Raw genomic sequence first — 19,881 nt, forward strand, 5'->3', positions numbered from 1 at the left:
CGGGCGTAGAGCACCTGTCGGCCTCTTGCTTGCCGTAGGCTGGGTCACGTTGCGCCTGGGCGTCCATTTCCGCTTCCGTGCGGTGACAGGCTCTTGCTTGCCGGAGGCTGGGTCACGTAGCTCCTGTGCGTCTATTTTCCGCTTCTGTGCAGTGATAGGGCTCACTTGGATGTTGCTGCTGGCTGCGCGCTGCTCATCGATACATAGCCGATGCCGCCTACTGAACTGTCGCTTTTGGATAGCGTCCCGTTCCCTGCTCCACGCCACGTTGGCCGGGACTGCCCGATTGGGTGGCCGACAGTAGCGGCGCAGCGGCGGCCAATCCACCTATAAAAACCACTGCTGCTTTGCCTCCACGTTATTACCGCCTTGCCAGGGCCAGCTCGGACCCGATCGCTTTGCCGTTCATTCGGCTAGCGATAGTTTGTTCCTTTTCCTGTTGTGTCGCTATCTCTTTTGTTTAGTTGGTACAACTACATTCTAAAGTGTGTATGTTATGTTATGTAAGAGTTTTTGCTGATTTCTCCTTGTGTTTACTTATTATAGATTTTGTTTATTTAATTAATTTCTCTTATTATTATTTTGTTTCCATTATGTTTTCTAACTGGTTGCTCTGCGATCCCCCTCAATTCAGGTGCTGAGCCTACGGTGGTGGACTGGTGTCCTGGTCACGGTGTCCCTTTTGTATTGTGTTTGCATTTGGTTTATTTTTCATTTGTTTTACGTGTGGTGTTCCTGGGACCCCCTTTCCTTTGGATGCAGGTGTTCACAGTAGGTCTCAGCACTGATTGGATCTCAGCACCCAATTTCCCTCCTTAGTGAGTAATTCTCTAGTTTTAAGAACAGACATTTTGTATAAATAAACGTATTTTTGTATGATCGAACTGCCGTCTCTGCCTCATTGCATAACGGACCTCAGTGCCTTTCCTTCATTTGTGCTAGCCCACTTAAAATAAATCTCTAGGTGAAATTCCCAGGGTGGCGTTGTCTGGCAATAATTAATGCTACCGATACTGCCTTAAGAAAAGGGGCATCACTCCATAGCTCGTGCTGCCACATTTACATTAGATATTCTGAAGGAGATTTAACATTTTATCTTGTTTTATCACTACAATACCCACTTTGATATACATAGGAGCCACACAATTTCTATTAGGTATAAAAAAATTATTTAAACTTATGTCAGCTTTATCGTTCATGGGTGTGGTACTGCTTCCAAGATTCAGAGAAAACTTCACCACATCATCTGGTGTTTGCTGGTGATGAAATTAGATTTATTGATCCTTTTGTGATGACTCCCTCAAGGAAATTGATTGTCCAGTAGTTTACAGAAGAAACACAACACAATATAAAATTATATACAATATAAGATAAACAATACACTCTTAGATAACTATAAAAAGTAAAACATAAAGTAAACAGTAAACAATAATTATAATAATAATAATAATATAAGATAAACAATAAACTCTTAACTAACTAACTAACTATAAAAAGTAAACAAAAACAGTAAACAATAAACTCTTAGCTAATATAGAAAGTAGAGATAATAATATAAGTAAAACAGGATTCAAGTAAAATAAAAAGATAAATGTAGAGAACTGTATAGAGGATTAATATAAATAAATAAATATATATAAATAAATGTAAACATAAATAAACATATATATATATATGTTTGTGCCTAGATGTTATCCTGCCAGGGAACTCGTCCAGCTTCAGACATGAAGTACTGAGCAAACTTCTCCCTCACTGCCACAACATCTCTGCCAGCATTGTTGGTGCCAAGGCGAGGTGCGTTCTGGAGACCTTGTGTTGGCTCAGCTGTGGATGTTCCAGAAGATGACCTAGCCGGTATTGTAGTGCTGGCATCCCACCTCAGAAAGTTATGGAGCATGCAGGTGGCCTTTACCACGTTCTCTGCCACTTCTGGAGAGACACACAGCACCCGACGGTACACTCTCCATTGGGATGCCAGTATGCCAAACGCACACTCGACCATTCTGCGCACGTGAGAGAGACGGGTGTTAAACACTTTTTTTTCTCCAGTGTTGTAGCCAGGGTATGGGCGCATGATGTTACGGCGCAAGGGGAAGGCTTCGTCTGCCAGAAACACATGAGGCATCGGGCCAAGATGTTCTGCCCCTGGGAGGATGGAGTCATCCGGGATACCCAATGTGTTCTGCCGTAGGGCAGTACCAAAAGCGGAGGAGGAGAGGGTTCCCCCATCACTGTTTCTTCCATAGGCCCCGATGTCAACAAGCCTGAAACAGTACCTGGCGTCGACTACAGCCAGAAGGACGATGGAAAAAGTGCCTTTGTAATTGTAATAAAGAGTGCCACTGGAGGGAGGAGCCTCAATGACTACGTGTTTCCCATCCATTTTCCAGTTGGGGAAATCCAGCTGTTGGAATCCAGTGGCTATCTTTCTCCACGCTGCTTTGTCTGGAATGGGCATGTAATCTGGCAGGAGGCAATCCCAAATAGCTGTGCAGACCTGATGAACTATGCCTGCCACAGTGCTGACACCCACCCTGAAGGCGAAAGCGATGGACCGGAATGAATCGCCAGTTGCCAGATACCTGCCCAAAGAGTGATATTTAGTTTAGTCTGAAACAATTGAGCAAGCACGCATACACCTGTTGATCTTGATTGTAGCCGTTAGCAGTTAGATAGCAGTTTCTATTTCATTTGCAGGCATAATAATGATAGATTACATTTATATAGCGCTTTTCACACACTCAAAGCGCTTTAAGTAGTAGTAGTAAAATAAGCTACGAGACATGCGTCTGATTTCATAGTCCTTTTTATAAATATATTTGCGGATTTACCTTAAACAAATGCTGAGTCGTTCCTCTGGACTGATGGCTTGCCTCATGTGGGTGTCTGGCCTTATTATTGAAGGCGCAACGATGCGCAACAAGGTTTCAAATTGACTCTTGTCGAGTCTGAAATATGCACTGAACCGTGCATTATCAAACCGTAGCTCCCGAATCAAACTATGAAACGCCCCGTACTGCTGCCGTCCCTGGTTTATGTCATGCACCCACAAACGGGAAGGTTCATCGTTATCCTCGTCGTTGTCATCTAACGCCAAAACAAGGGCTAATTTTCTCATCCTCGACATTGTAACTGACACTGTAGCGTAGTCAAACCACTTTGATGCGGTAACTGATTTGCAACGTTGGCTCTAGAACATTCTGCTCGAGAATGAACTTGACAAAACCACCCTGTCAGTTTTTTAGTTGGTAAAAAACCACCCGGGTCAGGTGTTTTTTAATATAAAAAAACTGCCTGTGTGAACACGCCCTTAGTAGTCTATAATTCAAGTTCCAATTTGACCTTATCTAGGCATTCGTCTCATTATCGGAGATGAGTGGGTGGCAGTCTCATAAGGGGAGATGAGAGGGGGCCAGTCTCATCAGGGAGATGAGAGGGTGGCTGTAGTGATTGACTCCCCTGTTAATGAAATCACTTTTATTTATACTTATAAACATTTTAATTTTTTAATCCCATTTAACAAAACATTTGATAAATAACCGGGTTTTTGAAGCAGCAGCCCACGGTGGTCAGACCAGCCTACCAGCATGGACCACATGGCCTCTTGGTAGGATGCAGTGAAGAGATGACCTCTCTATTCTTATTGGTAGGATGCAGTAAAGAAGTGACCTCTCTATTCTTCTGGATGCAGTGAAGAGGTGACCTCTCCATTCTTCTTCTTATTAAGATGTTGTGAATAGGTGTTCTGCCCTTCAGGCATTTCATTTGAATTGAATGCTTTAAATTTGTGTTTCATCCAGACTTTTATTTTGACGTTGTATTTTCGAGCTGCACAGGAAGCAGGAAGGAAAATAGTTTAGATCACGTTAGAATGCGCGCGTAGAAAACGTTAGAAACGGCAGGTTGATTGGGAGTGCAGACGGTCACTACCCCAGAGAAAGGCTTCTTGCATGTTGGTTCCCCAGCAGAGGCATCGCTTGTACGTATCGTATCTTTGTTGTAGCTGTGTTGACTCTTTTGTATGTTAATTACATGATGTAAAAACGGAGTTATAAGGCTAACTAATCGGGAATGTTAACTATGCATGTTAGTTTCAACACCTGGCCTCCAAGATAATGTTAGTTCTAAGAAATGTTAACATTTAGCTTTATTGTGATTTCTATACTTAAGGTATTGTTCAAGGAAACTAGGTGACTTAACTAATTGCAATACTTTGTTGTTTGTTTTCTAGTTTCACTCTCTTTCATCATCTCTTGATCTCATGGATTCAATACAATGTGAAGAATGAAATAAATCTACAAACAAGAATTCAAGGCATTCTTCATGTTCATGAATAGAAGAGAGTTTAGCTCACTGTCTAGTTGGAGTTAGCACACCCCACCGAGGACAGTACAGTGAAAAAGCGTTATTCAACTGGAGTTTCAACGTCCAAAGAAGCAAGATAAGAAAAAATGGAATTAGCCGGGACTTCTAATGTATCTGTACATACGAGAAAATCAAAGAGTTCTTCCTCATCGATATCGAGTGCAGCAGTAAGGGCGCGCGCTAAAGCAGAGGCGGCGAAAGCACGAGCAACATTTGCAGAGAGAGAGGTGACACTCAAGGTACAAAAAGCAGAGAAGGCAGCCGAGCTACAATTAGGTAAAGCCAAGCTGGAAGCTGAATTGAGCGCACTCGCACTTCAAAGAGAGGCAGCTGCAGCCATTGCCCAAGCCGAGGCACTAGAAGCAGCTGAACTAGACATAGGAGATTCGATCAGGACTGATCCATCTTCACTAGATCTGCAAAATGAAATTGCAACACGCACTAACGAATATGTTGAAGCACAAGCTGGGCTTGACGTATCACAGACTCGGGTATCCGTCCATACCACATCACCTGGAGTAGCCCTATCAGACGCAAGCTACGTCACATGGCCCCCTCCACCAGAGCACAACTCTGAGCCACAGGGAGAGATAAAAGAGGATGAAACTCCCTACAGACCATCTAGGCATGATGCAACACCAAGGCAGCCATTTCTCAGTGCTAAATCTAGGTATGTAACCCACATCAGCGCACCACTCAATGGAGGTCATACAAGTCAGGAAAGACGCGATGGACAACAAACAACGAACATTGGAGATAATGGACATCACACAACACCCGCTAGAGGTAACGGACAGCCCACAAAACCCAAGACAACACATCATCCTCACAAATCACCATTTAAGGCAACAGCTCCATCATACGTACCCATGTATGCTCCATCCACTGCAAGTGTGGCACCTGAAACAGAACACCTGGCACGATACCTGGCTCGTCGTGATTTAGTGAGTACAAGTCTCTACCAATTCGATGATAAACCTGAAAATTATCTAGCATGGCAGTCATCATTCAGTAATGCTACTACAGACTTAGGACTCACAACAACTGAAATGTTGGATCTGCTGGTTAAATGGCTAGGAACAGAGTCGGTCAAGCACATCAAAAGGATCCGCTCTGTGTATGTCGGAAATCCAGACGTTGCATTGAAAAAGGCCTGGGACCGCCTCCAAGAGTGCTACGCCGCACCGGAAGTAATGGAAGAGGCTCTTTTTAAAAGACTGGATGAATTTCCAAGAATATCAACCAAAGATTATGGGAAGCTGAGGGACCTAGGCGATCTTCTTATGGAACTCCAGGGTGCCAGAGAAGAAGGTTACCTCACAGGATTGACCTACCTGGATACAGCCAGGGGCATAGGGCCCATTGTGGAGAAACTCCCTTATGGGCTACAGGAAAAATGGCTAACAGTAGGTTCAAGGTTTAAAGAAGAAAACAACGGCCACTTCCCTCCATTTGATTACTTTGCCGATTTCATCTGTCATGAAGCACGCCGGAGAAATTACCCCAGTTTTATCCTTTCATGCGCAAGCAGCAACGGGTTGAAGTCAGACAAAGTAGCCTCTAACAGTTATGGGAGGAAAATATCTGTTCACAAGACAGACATCTCTCCAGGTAAAGACCCACCTGCAAACTCACCTGAGAGAAAGCCTGATGGGCCAGAGAAAAACTGTCCCATTCACAACAAACCACATGCGCTGAGGAAATGCAGAACATTCAGAGGGAAGGTTCTCGAAGAACGAAAAAGCCTTCTCAAAGAGCATGGGATTTGTTTCAAATGCTGCACTTCAGCTAGCCATCTTGCAAGAGACTGTAAAGTAAAAGTAAAGTGTGCGGAGTGTGACAGCGACCGACATCATGCTGCTATGCATCCAGGTCCACCACCTCAAGTCTTCAGAAGGCCTACACCCCCATCAGACAATGGCGGGGAGGAAGAGGAACACAACAGCGACAGCACAGCCATCAGCTCACACTGTACCCAGGTGTGTGGCCCAGGTCGAACAGCAAGATCCTGTGCGAAGATTTGTCTGGTCCGAGTATATCCACAAGGTCAACGTGAGAAGGCAGTCAACATGTACGTGATTTTGGATGATCAAAGTAACCGTTCACTTGTGCGATCAGACTTCTTCCAGCTTTTCAACATCAAGGGCCAACCATTCCCCTACTCACTCAAGACCTGTGCTGGGCTAGTTGAGACGTCAGGCAGAAAGGCAGAGGGCTTTCAGGTCGAATCACTCGATGGGCAGACCAGCCTACAACTACCATCACTAATTGAGTGTAATGACATACTCATCGACCGCTCCAAAATACCGACCCCTGACGCAGCCCGTCACCATCCACACCTGCGAAGTGTAGCGCCGCACTTACCTGAGCTCGATCCCAAGGCGGAGATCCTCATCTTGCTAGGCAGACATTGTGAGGGTTCATAAAGTCCGGCAGCAAGTGAGTGGGCCTCACAATGCCCCCTTCGCACAAAGACTTGATTTGGGATGGGTTATAGTAGGAGACGTGTGCCTAGGGAACGCACATAGGCCGGCTGTGGGCACATTCAAGACAAATGTGCTAGAGAATGGCTGACCCACCTTTCTCAAACCTTGCAAAGGCTTCATGAAGCTGACTGAGGATATGTCCCAGGGAGGGGCGCAGAAGAACCCACCACACAAGACATCATTGGAGTCCCTCGGACTACAGGTCTTCAACGAGACGGATTCCGACAACAAACCTGCCCCATCATTTGAGGACATAATCTTTTTGGAAATCATGGAACGAGAAATGTACAGAGGGACATCAAACAACTGGGTCGCTCCTCTTCCCTTTCGGGTTCCCCGGCAACGTTTATCCAATAACCGTGAACAGGTATTCACTCGCTTCACCTCTCTGGAGAAAACGCACGGAGACTTCACAGACAAGGATCTTCTCAGCAGACAATGGAGACAAGTCCAAGCCCTTGCCGACAGATTCTGGCGTCGCTGGCGTCAGGAGTTCCTTCCCACTCTGCAAGTCCGCCGGAAATGGAGAGATTCCCACCGGGACCTGAAAGAAGGGGACATTGTGCTCCTGAAGGACAATCAAGCCGCACGCAACGTGTGGCCTATGGCGATGATCACAGCTGTCTTTCCAGGGAGAGACAGCAAAGTAAGGAAGGTGGAGCTCAGGACATCGGATCAAGGTTCTCCGAAGGTGTTCCTAAGACCTGTGTCAGAAGTAGTTCTACTTCTGCCAAAAGACTGTAGTTAAAGGACAGAGACATTTAAAAGCTCATAGTGACCTTTAAGGTCAGACGGGGAGTGTTCTGCCCTTCAGGCATTTCATTTGAATTGAATGCTTTAAATTTGTGTTTCATCCAGACTTTTATTTTGACGTTGTATTTTCGAGCTGCACAGGAAGCAGGAAGGAAAATAGTTTAGATCACGTTAGAATGCGCGCGTAGAAAACGTTAGAAACGGCAGGTTGATTGGGAGTGCAGACGGTCACTACCCCAGAGAAAGGCTTCTTGCATGTTGGTTCCCCAGCAGAGGCATCGCTTGTACGTATCGTATCTTTGTTGTAGCTGTGTTGACTCTTTTGTATGTTAATTACATGATGTCAAAACTGAGTTATAAGGCTAACTAATCGGGAATGTTAACTATGCATGTTAGTTTCAACACGTGGCCTTCAAGATAATGTTAGTTCTAAGAAATGTTAACATTTAGCTTTATTGTGATTTCTATACTTAAGGTATTGTTCAAGGAAACTAGGTGACTTAACTAATTGCAATACTTTGTTGTTTGTTTTCTAGTTTCACTCTCTTTCATCTTTTGATCTCTTGATCTTATCTACATGGATTCAATACAATGTGAAGAATGAAAATAAATCTACAAACAAGAATTCAAGGCATTCTTCATGTTCATGAATAGAAGAGAGTTTAGCTCACTGTCTAGTTGGAGTTAGCACACCCCACCGAGGACAGTACAATAGGTGACCTCTCTATTCTTTCCGACCTGCACAGTTCCTTGTCCTTCCTCGTCCTTGTCCCGTGTACATGAGAGGAATATATTCATATTCCTATAATAATTAATTATCTTCTGTGGCAAAAACCAAGTCTAATTTGAGGCACATTGTGAGAACACCACCGAGTCCTCCAACATGCTGTGACCAACAGATGAGTTGAAACCCAAGGCCAAGACCTTGAGGCCAGTGGGGAAATGGGATTCGACCATAATTAAGCTCAAATCCCTACAGTCCGCCTTTTCCCTCAGAATAAATGGAAACTGTGAAATGTTTTCTGACAGGCAGAAAGATAACTTGCCAAAGAAAGGGAGAATGCCAGGAGGAAACGGTGCTGAAGAGGTCAGAGAGAGGTCCCCACTGAAGACAGAGCCCAGACAGAAGCACTAAGGGCTCGGACCTGGACTGCACTCAAAGGCCTTTACAGTCATTTGTATAACAACAGTGTAACAATACCAGTGTCTGTTTGGCTTATTTTCTTCTGAAATGGTGATTCAACTTCATTCTAGCAATCAATCTCGGAACATCTAACCATTTATAACGCCAAACAAGATTCTGCAGTCTCACTGGATGCAGACAGTCAATGTGTGTGTGGCTTACAGTGTATCAATAGCAGAATTGTTTAAAAGACAAACATCTAGAATGTTACTCCTATTAAAACTAAGACACATTTTCTGCAGCCTCAATAGTCACACTGTGCATATTTTCTCCAAAAAGGGGGAGTTAAGGCGGACTATCGAGCTTGAACATGAGCTGGCAGACATGAGTAAGAGCGGCAGACCTTGCCCCTTCATGGTCATGAAAATCATGAACCTCGACCGTAGCTGCTTTACTTATCTCAGGAGCTGGCCCAGGAACATTGTATCCTTCAACCAAAGAGCCTGATGCTGCTTCGTTATTGCACCTACTGTCAGTCGTGGGGATTCACAACCCATCTGAATATAGAAGTGCACACTAAAATCAGCTCCAGGACTCTGGGTGCAACCCCCTGGAGAGAGACGGTGGTGCGGCTGAGAGGCCAAGCTAAGGCCGCCTCCTCTGTTCACTGCTGGTCAGAGATGAGCCAACCTGTCCCCTGTAGGATGACATATGTAGCTCTGAAGTGATTGGCTCACAGCCAAGATGGTGTGAGTTGGTAGTACAATTCCTCTGAAACAATAACACCAAGGGCACTGGTTCCCTGGCGGTATTAGCTGCTCGGGTAATAGAGTGCAAGTCAGTTTCCCGTTCCCCTAGCTCGATCCAGATGGGCTACCAGCTGTGGTGGAATCAGAGCTCCTGCACGCTTAGCTAAACAGCTAGCAAGCTCTTTAATTCCATAGATAAATGCCCATGATGCAACTGGTTGGGTCAATTCTCTGTTAAGACAGTTTGTATATTCAATCCATGCTGTCTATGCTGCCTACTCCAGGCCAGGCCATTGAAATAGATCTACCCCTGCCTTGAAAAGCCACTCTTATCAAGCTGCCCTGTGCAGTTTTTGTGTCTCTGTACTAACTCCCCCGTGCTCGGCAGGGGAGAAACACCTCCAGGTGTCATCCACATCAACGAGAGACAGCAACAATGTTCAGAGCCCGATCCGTACCTCCTACTGGATCCATACGGCACATGTGCAATGGCTACCACCTTTACCACACATAACAAAAATATAAACAACACTTAAAGGTAAGTGTGTAGGATAAGGCGGCCTCTAATGGTGAGGTAGCAGATTGCAACCAACCTAGTTGTGTTTACGTGTGGCTAGTACTGTTACGTTGAATTACGTCACCATGCCAACCTAGCGTTACTTCTCCATCACAGTGCTGGATTGTCGCTGCATTGGCCCCTGAAGAAATCATGTTCAGGCCTTGTGGGTGTGGGGAGGCACGTTGCAGACATCAGAGAATCATGTAGTGGGCCCCATTTAGCCCGGTTCATTCCCTGCTCTATTGCTATATGGAGGGATGCATTATACAGTTATATTTTATACATTATACATTATACATCACAGTTGAATGATCCTAAACTTATGTTAGTTTGCTATGGAAAGCCTCATAATATAGTGAAGGTTCAACAATAATTAGAGCTTTTTTTATTGATGTTTTATCTCGAAATAAAAGTGATTCTTCAAACGTATTGTATAAAAAATAAAATAGAAAACGTTATCGAAATTATACAAAATTCACATAAATATCCAATAAAATGTTGAAAAAGTAAAAAATGCAGCCATGCATGTCATGACCGAAGTGCACAACTTCATCTTGAAGTTCAAGTCAAAATCAGAACTAACAGGCAGCAGTACTGAATTCACAAGGGAACTCCACCATGCTTTAAAGCACAAACAAAATACCAGCAGTCCAATCAACCTTTGATCGTCTTTTTGTTGTTGCTGCATTATCTTTTAGCGCCAACACGTTGATGCACTTGAACATAAAAAGTAGAAGTAAATTAAGAAGACGGATCCTTTACTAAACCAAGGAGCCAAGCAGAAACGAGATGGAGGCCCCCAGAGAGAGACCAAGGGCCAGGAAGAAGGTCATCAGGGCCCCTGCTGTCTCACAGTCTCTGGAACGCACCAACCTGAGAGAGAGGCAGAGAGAGATAGAGATAGAAACAGACAGTGAGAGAAAGTACATTTGCATAGCATACAGGAAATTAATCAATGGATTTATTTCTTATTCCACTACTGCGCTTTCAAAGTTAACTGAATTGTGAGGGAGACAGAGGCTGAATCCGAATACTTATACTTGACTAATATATAGTATGCATTTTGTAATGCGTACTGAGCCGAATGCTCAGTACGCATTGTGTAGTACGGAAGACGTTTTCGAATGCGTACTACCGCCAAAGTAAACCACGGAGTTCACTACGCTATCCCACAATGCAACCGGAGTCTGGTAACGAATGAAGAAGAGATGGCTGACCCGACATCACCAGAAAGACGTAGTAGAAAGCGGCGAAAAAAATAGATATTAAAAAGAGTAAAATAGTAAAGTAAGTAATTAAGTAAAAAGAGAAATTTTTAATTTAATAGCAACGATAACAAGACAGAAAACAGGTAACTTATCAAGGTAATTTTGAGGGGAGATACGTCATCTCCAAACATCCGGTGGAGTTTCGGCGATGTTCGGAAGCGTTCGGAGGCGTTCTACGCATAGCTGTAGACCGTACTACACTGTCAAGTGTAGTACCGTCAAGTAGTAGACACTGAACAGAAATAGTATGTACCAAGTATTCGGATTCAGCCAGAGACAGAGAGACAGAGACAGAGAGACAGACATAGAAAGACAGAGACGTAGACACAGAGACAGAGACAGAGAGACAGACACAGAGAGACATAGACAGAGAGACAGACACAGGGAGACAGAGACAGAAGACGTTTTACACTGCCAATATGCTCTTCTTACGTACGCCTTTTTCCCGGCCTGGTAGAGAGAGACAGAGACACGGACAGAGAAACAAAGAAACAGAGAGAGAAAGACAGAGACAGACAGAGAGAGAGAGAGACAGAGATACAGAGAGACAGACGCAGAGAGACAGAGAGACAAACAGAGAGACAGACACAGAGAGACAAGCAGAGAGAGACAGAGAGACAGACACAGAGAGACATAAAGACAACTCATCTCAGGGCAGCAGGGAGCGGCTGAGCTCGTCATACTCACTGGGGTGCGTAGGCCATGCAGAGGCTGGCCAGGTAGCCATTGGAGAAGGCGAACAGCACCATGACCAGGACGAAGGCCCCGTCGTGGGGGAGCAGGACGGCAAGCCGGGAGTCGGGGATGTTACACACCATTAGGAGCGGGATGAAGAGCATGCGGGAAAACACCACAACCGGGAAGAGACGGCTCTCCTTGGATGGCTGTGTGAGGAGGAGGAGGAGGAGGAGGAGGAGGAGGAGGAGGAGGAGGAGGAGGAGGAGGAGTAGGAGACGTGGAGGAAGAGAGGAGAGGGAGAAGGTGGAGGAGAAGGGGGAGGAGGAGGAGAGGAAGGAGGAGAAGGAGGAGAGGATGAGCAGGAGAAGGTGGAGGAGAAAGTGGAGAGGGAGGAGGAGGAGTAAGAGGAACAGGGGGAGAGGGAGGAGGAGAGGGAGAAGGAGGAAGAGGTAAAAATGAATAATAATACTTTTATTTGAAGGCGCCTTTCTCTGCAATCAGGGACACCGTTCAAAAATACACAAAAGTCATTAGAAAAAAACAACAATAAGAAAGAGAAATAAATTATAATAACAACAGACATAGTAATTGGCATCAGGTGGAATAGGCAGTTTTGAACAGATGTGTTTTGAGTTGTTATTTGAAATGCAGGAATTAATCAATGTTTCTGAGTTCGGGTGGTAATGAATTCCAGAGATGAGCGGCTGAATTCTCTGTGCCCCATGGTGGTGAGACGGGCAGAGGGGACAGACAGGTGTATGGAGAAAGAGGATCTTAGGGAGCGGGAGGGAGTGGGTACATGGACAAGGTCGGACAGATATTGGGGAGCAAGGTTGTGGATGGCCTTGAATGTTAACAGGAAAACTTTGAATTTGATACAGAACTGAACCGGGAGCCAGTTCCCTGTTGGACAGGGTTTATGTGGTGGATGGATGGGGTTCGTGTTATGATGCGAGTAGCTGAATTCTGGACCAGTTGGAGTTTATGGAGGGATTTGTGAGGGCGGCCAAGAAGGAGAGAGTTGCAGTAATCTATACGGGAGGAGACAAGGCTGTGGAAAAGGATGGCGGCATTGTGGGGGGTCAGGGAGGGGCGGAGGCCATTGATGTTTCGCGGGTGGAAGTAGTCAGACCGGGTGATGTTATTGATGTGGGATAGTGTACTGTCCAGGATGACACACAGATTCTTAACCTTGGAGGAGGGTGAGACAGTGTAGTTATCAATGGTGAGTGAAAAGCTGTTAGTTTTGGATAAAGTTGATTTTGTACCATTTTGTACTATTTAATTTGAGGAAGTTGAGGGTGAACCATGTTTTTATTTCAGAGATGCAATCAGTGAGGCAGGTGGGCGGGAGAGCGGACATGAGTTTAGTGATGAGGTAGAGCTGGGTGTCGTCAGCATAACAGTGGAAGTGAATGTTAAATTTGCTTAAGATATTGCCGAGGGGATGGAGAAAGATGATGAAGAGGAGCAGATGAATTTAAAGGACTTCAGTTGAATAAATTGAGTGCGGCCAGATAGGTATGTTTTTAACCAGTCTAACGCAGTGTGGGTGATGGCAATGGAAGATAGCCTGTTGAGGAGGGTGGTGTGACCGAGTGTGTCAAAGGCTGAACTCAGGTCGAGGATGGTTAGTCCAGAATCAGCTGCAACTAGCAGGTCGTCTGACCTATAAATTCAAATCTGTATAATCAACTTCTACATCTTTTTTTATTTCCTTTTTTCTAACACCTAAAGAACACCAACGCTGGACCGCTGAGCACACAAAGCATCTGCCTGGAAATGGAACACCAACTCTTGGTCCTTTAGACCCAGAGGTAAACCTGAACATACTGGAGGAGGGGCCTTCCATGAAGGCGGGCCCATGATTAGCCGAGACTCATAGACATACAGCCATGCCATCACACTCACCCACTGCACCAGAGATGGGACACTGCGGCCCACCAGGTCCAGGGAGTTGAACACGATGAAGCAGCAGACGCAGGTGAATACCTTCTCTGTGAGGGACAAGAGCACAGCGCGTTGACCACTCAATGTCTGATTCACAAAAAAAAGTCAAACCAATAACTAAATACCATTTAGTATTTAGTTATTTAGTTAGGGTTACATAATATAACTGCCAATCATCAGTCTGTTCTGTCCGTATCATTGAAATGAAACATCAATTAATACTAATAATTATTTTGGGTGTGTGAAGAGATGGTCTTTCTTACGCAGGTTCTCAACACCATTGACAAAAACCGACAACAGCTAGTTGTTACCTAGTTTTGAAGGCACTAAGAGTGGAATCCTTAAACCTTAAACAGTCATCATTATACCATTCATAGTTAATGATGCATAACGATGACAAAAAAGGTCTTAAACCCTAAAGAGCAGCCTTTTGCCTCCTCTCACCCCATCCAGCTGAGCCTCTGTAGACTGTCTTCACTTGGACCGTGATCACGGGGAAGACAGAGAGGGTCACGGCAAAGATGCAGGTCACGCAGGCGGCCATCACCCAGATCTGGAGGGGTGGAAACAGCCTGTTAGACCCTACAGAGGGGGGGTATACATACCACCAGGGCTCCACAGCCCTAATCATGGGGGGCTCTGGGGCGTTGAATCGCGCTGTTGAATTTTACAATGTACAATGTCTGTGGTGGAGAACTATAGTTTAAGAAGTATCTGAATTCTAACAGCTCTGCAATACAATTTTTACTCGCTCGATGGTACGTATAAAAATTAGCAACAAGAAAAGTTATATTAGAATAGAATCTTAGAATCAAATACTTCATTCCCAAATTGCTAATTTACAATATTGGTTGAGAGATAAATCACAACCAAAGAGGCACCTTTTTGAAGACCGCAAAGACAGAGGATCTCTGCTGCTGTGTTTCTGGCTGCTTAAGGTCCTGCAGGACCTGAGACTCTGGGTCTTTGGACTTCTTGAGGAACTCTTTGTCTACAGAATACAACACAGTAGTCCAGTCAGCGATCCAGCAGCTTGACCTCATGGACAAGTCAGACCTCAATCTGAGATCATCTGACAAATACAAATATGACGTCCAGAATAATCATGAGACCCACCCAGGCTTTCAACAGGCATCTTTTCAAACGGCTGATTAACCGTCTCATCTCGATTCAGATAAAAACGAGCAAATTCCTGTTGACAAAACATTTGCATTGATTGAGGTGTGCAGGAAGTAATGAGTGAGGCGCATTGCGTAAGAAACAAGAAAAATGACCAGAGCCATTTAGACTAATGCTGATACAAGTCATGGTTTCTGCAGTCCAACATCTATAGATTTGAGCAAGAGGTCCAATGACGCTTAAGAGTTAGTTTTAAAGAAGTTGACATGAGGCCCACTCACCAGGTGGGACAGCAGGGTGTAGCAGGCCAGGACGGCTGACATGGCCACGCACGGGGTGATGAAGTACCCCAGGGCAGCAGTTCTGATGTCTGCATTACCTACAGCGTGCATGAAGGGACAGCCACGTAGCGAGTGACATGGCTGGAATGCAGGACTGTACGGTATGGACTAAAAAGTACATCACGGTATGAGGTATTTGAGGCATAGACGGTAACGGTATTATATCACGGTATGTTAATTGTATCTTCTAATTTCGATATAAATGCTTCTGAAGGGGTAAAATACTGGTTCGTCAGAAACAAAACCGCATAGAAAAAATGCAAAATCTTTTCTCGCTCTCAGAAAAACACTAATGTTTAATAGCACCGGTTTCTTTCTCCACGTGCTTGCAGACCTTGCCGTATAGTTTTGGCATCTCAATTTGGCTGAAGTGTGTCTCTTTTTTTTTGTCGTAAGGGCCAGCCCTTACTTTTCTTCGCAAGGGCTGGCTTTGGAAAATGCCTGCGGAAGCGATGTCTGAGATGCAGCAACAGCTTCACGCTACCAGCGTCTCGTACGGTGTGGAATGAGACCTTGTGAAGGGACTATTGCGCAAGCACGCAGGCGCGCAGCAAGCGCGCCTGCATACACGATAATAGATGCACAATAATACAGTCTCAATAATATTACACCAATGACACTGAGATCAGGTCGTCAGAGACAGACTAGACAGACCTAATCTGTGATCTGACTGGAACAATTCTGGAGGTGAGCATCCACCAGGGTGAGCGTTGAAACTGTTTGAGGTGGAGAATCAGAGCGCCCCCGTAGCTAGCGTCAGGCTAGGTCGGGCTCCAAAGCTGAGGGGGGGGCTACTCACCCAGAACAGAGAACAGCATAGCGAGAGCGGCGAAGATCCCGGCCAGCCCCTGGCCGCTCATGAACAGCGTGCTGTAGCGGGGGGGCAGCAGCCCCACCAACCCGAACAGACTGCCCTGGAGCACTGCGCTGAACGCTGCGGACACACAACCCCTCGTCAGGACACACAACCCCTCTTCAGGACACGTAACGGACACACAACCCCTCGTCAAGACACACATCCGACACACAACCCCTCGTCAGGAAACACAACAGACACACAACCCCTCGTCAATACACATATTGGACACACAACCCCTCGTCAGCCTACTGGGACAACCCTCAGAGAGGGAGTAGGGTGTAACTAGACCACGCATACTCGAAAGCAAGCACACACACACACTGACACCTTGAAGGAGAGCCATTATAAAATGTTTTCAGGGGTCTCTAGTCCATGGCCCCTTGGAACGCCCCTTTAGTTCAGGTTCAGTACGAGGAGAACAGGGAGGTCAACACCTGAGCCTCAAGCACACAGCCGTCTCAGGACAGACACAGCCGTCTCAGGACAGACACAGCCGTCTCAGGACAGACACAGCCGTCTCAGGACAGACGGAAAACCAAGGGCGTTAGCAGTATTTTGAGTGTGGGGGGGCCATATTTTGTCGTAGATATAAAATGATCTACGTTTAATTGTTTTGATTAAATGAACAAGTTAACATTCTAACATGACCTGGCACTAAAATATAGGCCTTTTCAGCTAAAGCTGGACATTTTGACAATGACTTTGTTGCTGAAGTCTGTCGCTGTCGTCGATCCGACTCTCAACATAGGCTTGCTTCGGTGCATGTTTTGAATATGCGTGCGTGATGCGGCTGTTTGTTAGGAAAACATGGAGTGGATTTCTACTGATAAAATGGAACAGATTTCATTGTGAAGCAATGGAAAGAACGCTGGACTAGTAGACCAGTCATGCACTAATATTTTTGATGGCAAATGTGGGGGGGGGGGGGGGCGGGGGGGTCAAAACAACTTTTTGGACTTTTTTGTCCAAACAACCCCCACCAATTATATTGTGGCGACTGGCGATGCTCATGCGGAACACAACTGTCTCAGGACAGATGGAACACAGCTGTCTCAGGACAGACGGAACACGTTTCAACAGAGTCCTATTTGAGCAAGGAGATGCAGCCACACTACACACGTGTTTAATCTAACAGGAACCATTTATGAGCAATGTTGGGCTGGGCACTCGTTTAAAGTGATAACCTCACCATTGATTAACCAAATGGTTCCCATGGTGATTGAGAAGAAGGTGTCCGGGTCAATTTGGACCCTGACCAGAGCCGCCGTGAGGGAGAAGAGCAGCAGGATGGCGACCATGCTGACCACCACGCGAATCCGCTCTCGCACCCTGCAGAACAAGAGTCAAACAGGGTTTCAGACGGTAGGGGGGTCTGATTGGTGGTCTATTAGGATTCAAAACCATTTATGGAGATTAAAATTCATGGAGATTAAAAAACACAATGCTGTGTTGGCGTCTGTGATTGACACATCCATGCCAAAACTCTTCTTTGGTTGAATCACTGCTTAACACCACTAGGATTGGTAAAATCTGAATAAAACAAACGCACCCAATTACATTTTCAGTGTCATGGTTGCGATGCACCGTGTGCTTTAAAGCAGAGCATTTGAAGGGTTTTGCAACATCTTTTCCTGTGTATATCTTGCTCGTTGGGCTCATGACCATTTGGTGCAGAGACACGAAGAGTAGATGTGGAGGGATGAATGTCACCGGCTGTAGGCGGTGATCAGCTCACCACTGGTACAGGAAGGAGTTGAGCAGGGTGAAGAGCAGCAGGGGCAGCATGGACAGGAAGGTCATCCAGCTGTTGAAGCTGTAGTCCTCAGGTTGGCCCCCCTGGGTGCTGTTCTGCGTCACGTTCAGGCACTCGTTGAAGTACTGCAGCCACAAACACAAGGCCCATGGAATCATTCACAAGTACATCGGCGTCAGTTTGGTTTGAAATGTGGTGGGGACAGAGACGCATTCGGAAGTGCATTTTTTCAGAAGTTTTTTCTCTTTTGTGCATTTAATGAAAGGTTCTGAAGGACGGCATACACATGTAGCTTATTAATGAATAAAATGTACACAAAAAACTGATGTCTGACACGTTTTATGAAGAAAGTCGTCAAGATTGAAAAAGCAAAAAATATTTGCTGCACAGCTGAACACTATATCACATCATGAGCTAGCTCAGGCTTTACTCAAATCACAACACGCATCCATTCAATCTACATCAGGCATTCTGACCAAAACTCATGCACCCACCACAATTATTTTAGAATTCAAGCAAAGCAAGAGTGACCGAGGGACACGGCGAGGGAACCAGGGGAGCGGGACCCGTGGCCAACATCCCCGTCCCAAAGATGGGGGAGGCGGACGATGCGGAGGCCTTCCTGGAGACTTTTCAGGGGGTGGCCGAGGTCTCCGGGTGGCCTCGTCAGGAGTGGGCTCACCGTCTCCTGCCGCTCCTGACAGGGGAGGCCCAGCTTGCCCACAGTCTGCCGGCCGGGGCCCAGTGGGCATATGGGACCATCGCCAGGGCCATCCAGGACCGGCTTGGCCTCTACCCGGAAGAACATCGTCGCCGGTTCCGGACGCTGGCTTTCACCAAGGGGGACCGTCCCTTCGCCTTTTCCCAGCAGCTGCGGGGCCAGGCAAGGAGGTGGCTGGTTCCGGACCAGAACTCGGCGGAGGACATGGTGGAGCAGGTGGCCCAGGAGAGGTTCGTTGAGGGGCTTCCCACCAGGACCTCCGCCTGGGTCTGGCAACACCGGCCCGAGAGCCTCTCCGCTGCGGTCGACCTGGCGGAGAGCCACCTGCAGCCCCCACCGACGGCCCAGCGACCACCAACACCGGTCCCGCTCACCGGTGCAGCTGACCTATGCCGGGACAGGCCAAGCTCGGCGCCAAGGGCGAGAGGGGGGTCCCCGTTCCGGAGCGGGCACATTAATCACCTCCCACCCCCACTCCGCAGACGGGCGCTCAGACGGGTCACGTCCGGCGCCCTCTAATGGAGGTGGGCCAGGTCGTCCGCGTCACCGGTGCCCCGTCTCCTCCTCACGGTCCCGGCGGGGCGTACAGTATCCCGGTGAGGATACAGCGGGGTACGTACCAGACACTTTTGTTCTCGGGCTTCAGGCAGACCATGATCCATCAGTGACTGGTGCTGTCCGAGGCATTGGTTGAGGCGTTGGGGTGTATACACAGGGATGTGCACGAGTATCCTTTGGTCCCTATCGAAATGATCAGTCTCGTGATGCTACCCTAAGCTCAGCCTACGACCAGGTGATAGTAATTTATGGGAGTCGGGTCCGGCCAGACGCGGCGCTGACTTACCCACACTTTATGGTGGTTTGGGATAGACTTTATCGGGTGAGTCGTGACACCCAGAGTGAGGAGGTTATCATCCAGTTGCTGGTACCCAGGGGCTGCCGGGAAATGGTTTTCCAGGCGGCGCATTATAACCCAATGGCGGGTAATTTGGGGTACGATAAAACACTTAACCGGATAATGGCCCGGTTCTATTGGCCGGTGATTCGGGCGGAGGTGAACAGGTGGTGCGCATCCTGCCCTGAGTGCCAGTTGGTGAATCCCCCGGCCGTCCCCAGGGCTCCATTGTGGCCCCTTCCCCTGGTGGAAGCCCCCTTCG

General features: G+C 46.7%; 1 protein-coding gene and 1 long non-coding RNA gene across 3 annotated transcripts in view; one reads left to right on the forward strand and one right to left on the reverse strand.

The window, feature by feature from the left end:
• The first annotated feature begins 1,508 nt into the window (after positions 1–1,508).
• On the forward strand, positions 1,509–2,364 carry LOC132453357 (uncharacterized). Its single transcript, XR_009524657.1, has 2 exons — positions 1,509–1,954; positions 2,050–2,364. It is a non-coding gene; the product is annotated as an uncharacterized LOC132453357 (long non-coding RNA).
• Positions 2,365–10,403: 8,039 nt separating this feature from the next.
• The window catches only part of LOC132453308 (equilibrative nucleoside transporter 2-like), a 43,770-nt gene continuing 34,292 nt past the window's right edge, over positions 10,404–19,881 (reverse strand). For both annotated transcript variants that reach the window (XM_060046144.1, XM_060046145.1), the window contains exons 4-13: positions 17,986–18,128; positions 17,440–17,579; positions 16,191–16,325; positions 15,332–15,429; positions 15,048–15,123; positions 14,813–14,922; positions 14,376–14,484; positions 13,893–13,978; positions 11,991–12,187; positions 10,404–10,908 (exon numbers count right to left, since the gene is read on the reverse strand). In XM_060046144.1, the coding sequence (XP_059902127.1) occupies positions 10,797–10,908; positions 11,991–12,187; positions 13,893–13,978; positions 14,376–14,484; positions 14,813–14,922; positions 15,048–15,123; positions 15,332–15,429; positions 16,191–16,325; positions 17,440–17,579; positions 17,986–18,128 (1,206 nt within the window). In that variant the 3' untranslated portion in view covers positions 10,404–10,796. The remainder of the gene's footprint in view (positions 10,909–11,990; positions 12,188–13,892; positions 13,979–14,375; positions 14,485–14,812; positions 14,923–15,047; positions 15,124–15,331; positions 15,430–16,190; positions 16,326–17,439; positions 17,580–17,985; positions 18,129–19,881) is intronic.

This window comes from Gadus macrocephalus, chromosome 3 (assembly GCF_031168955.1).
Source record: "Gadus macrocephalus chromosome 3, ASM3116895v1".
Classification (NCBI taxonomy): Eukaryota; Metazoa; Chordata; class Actinopteri; order Gadiformes; family Gadidae; genus Gadus; species Gadus macrocephalus.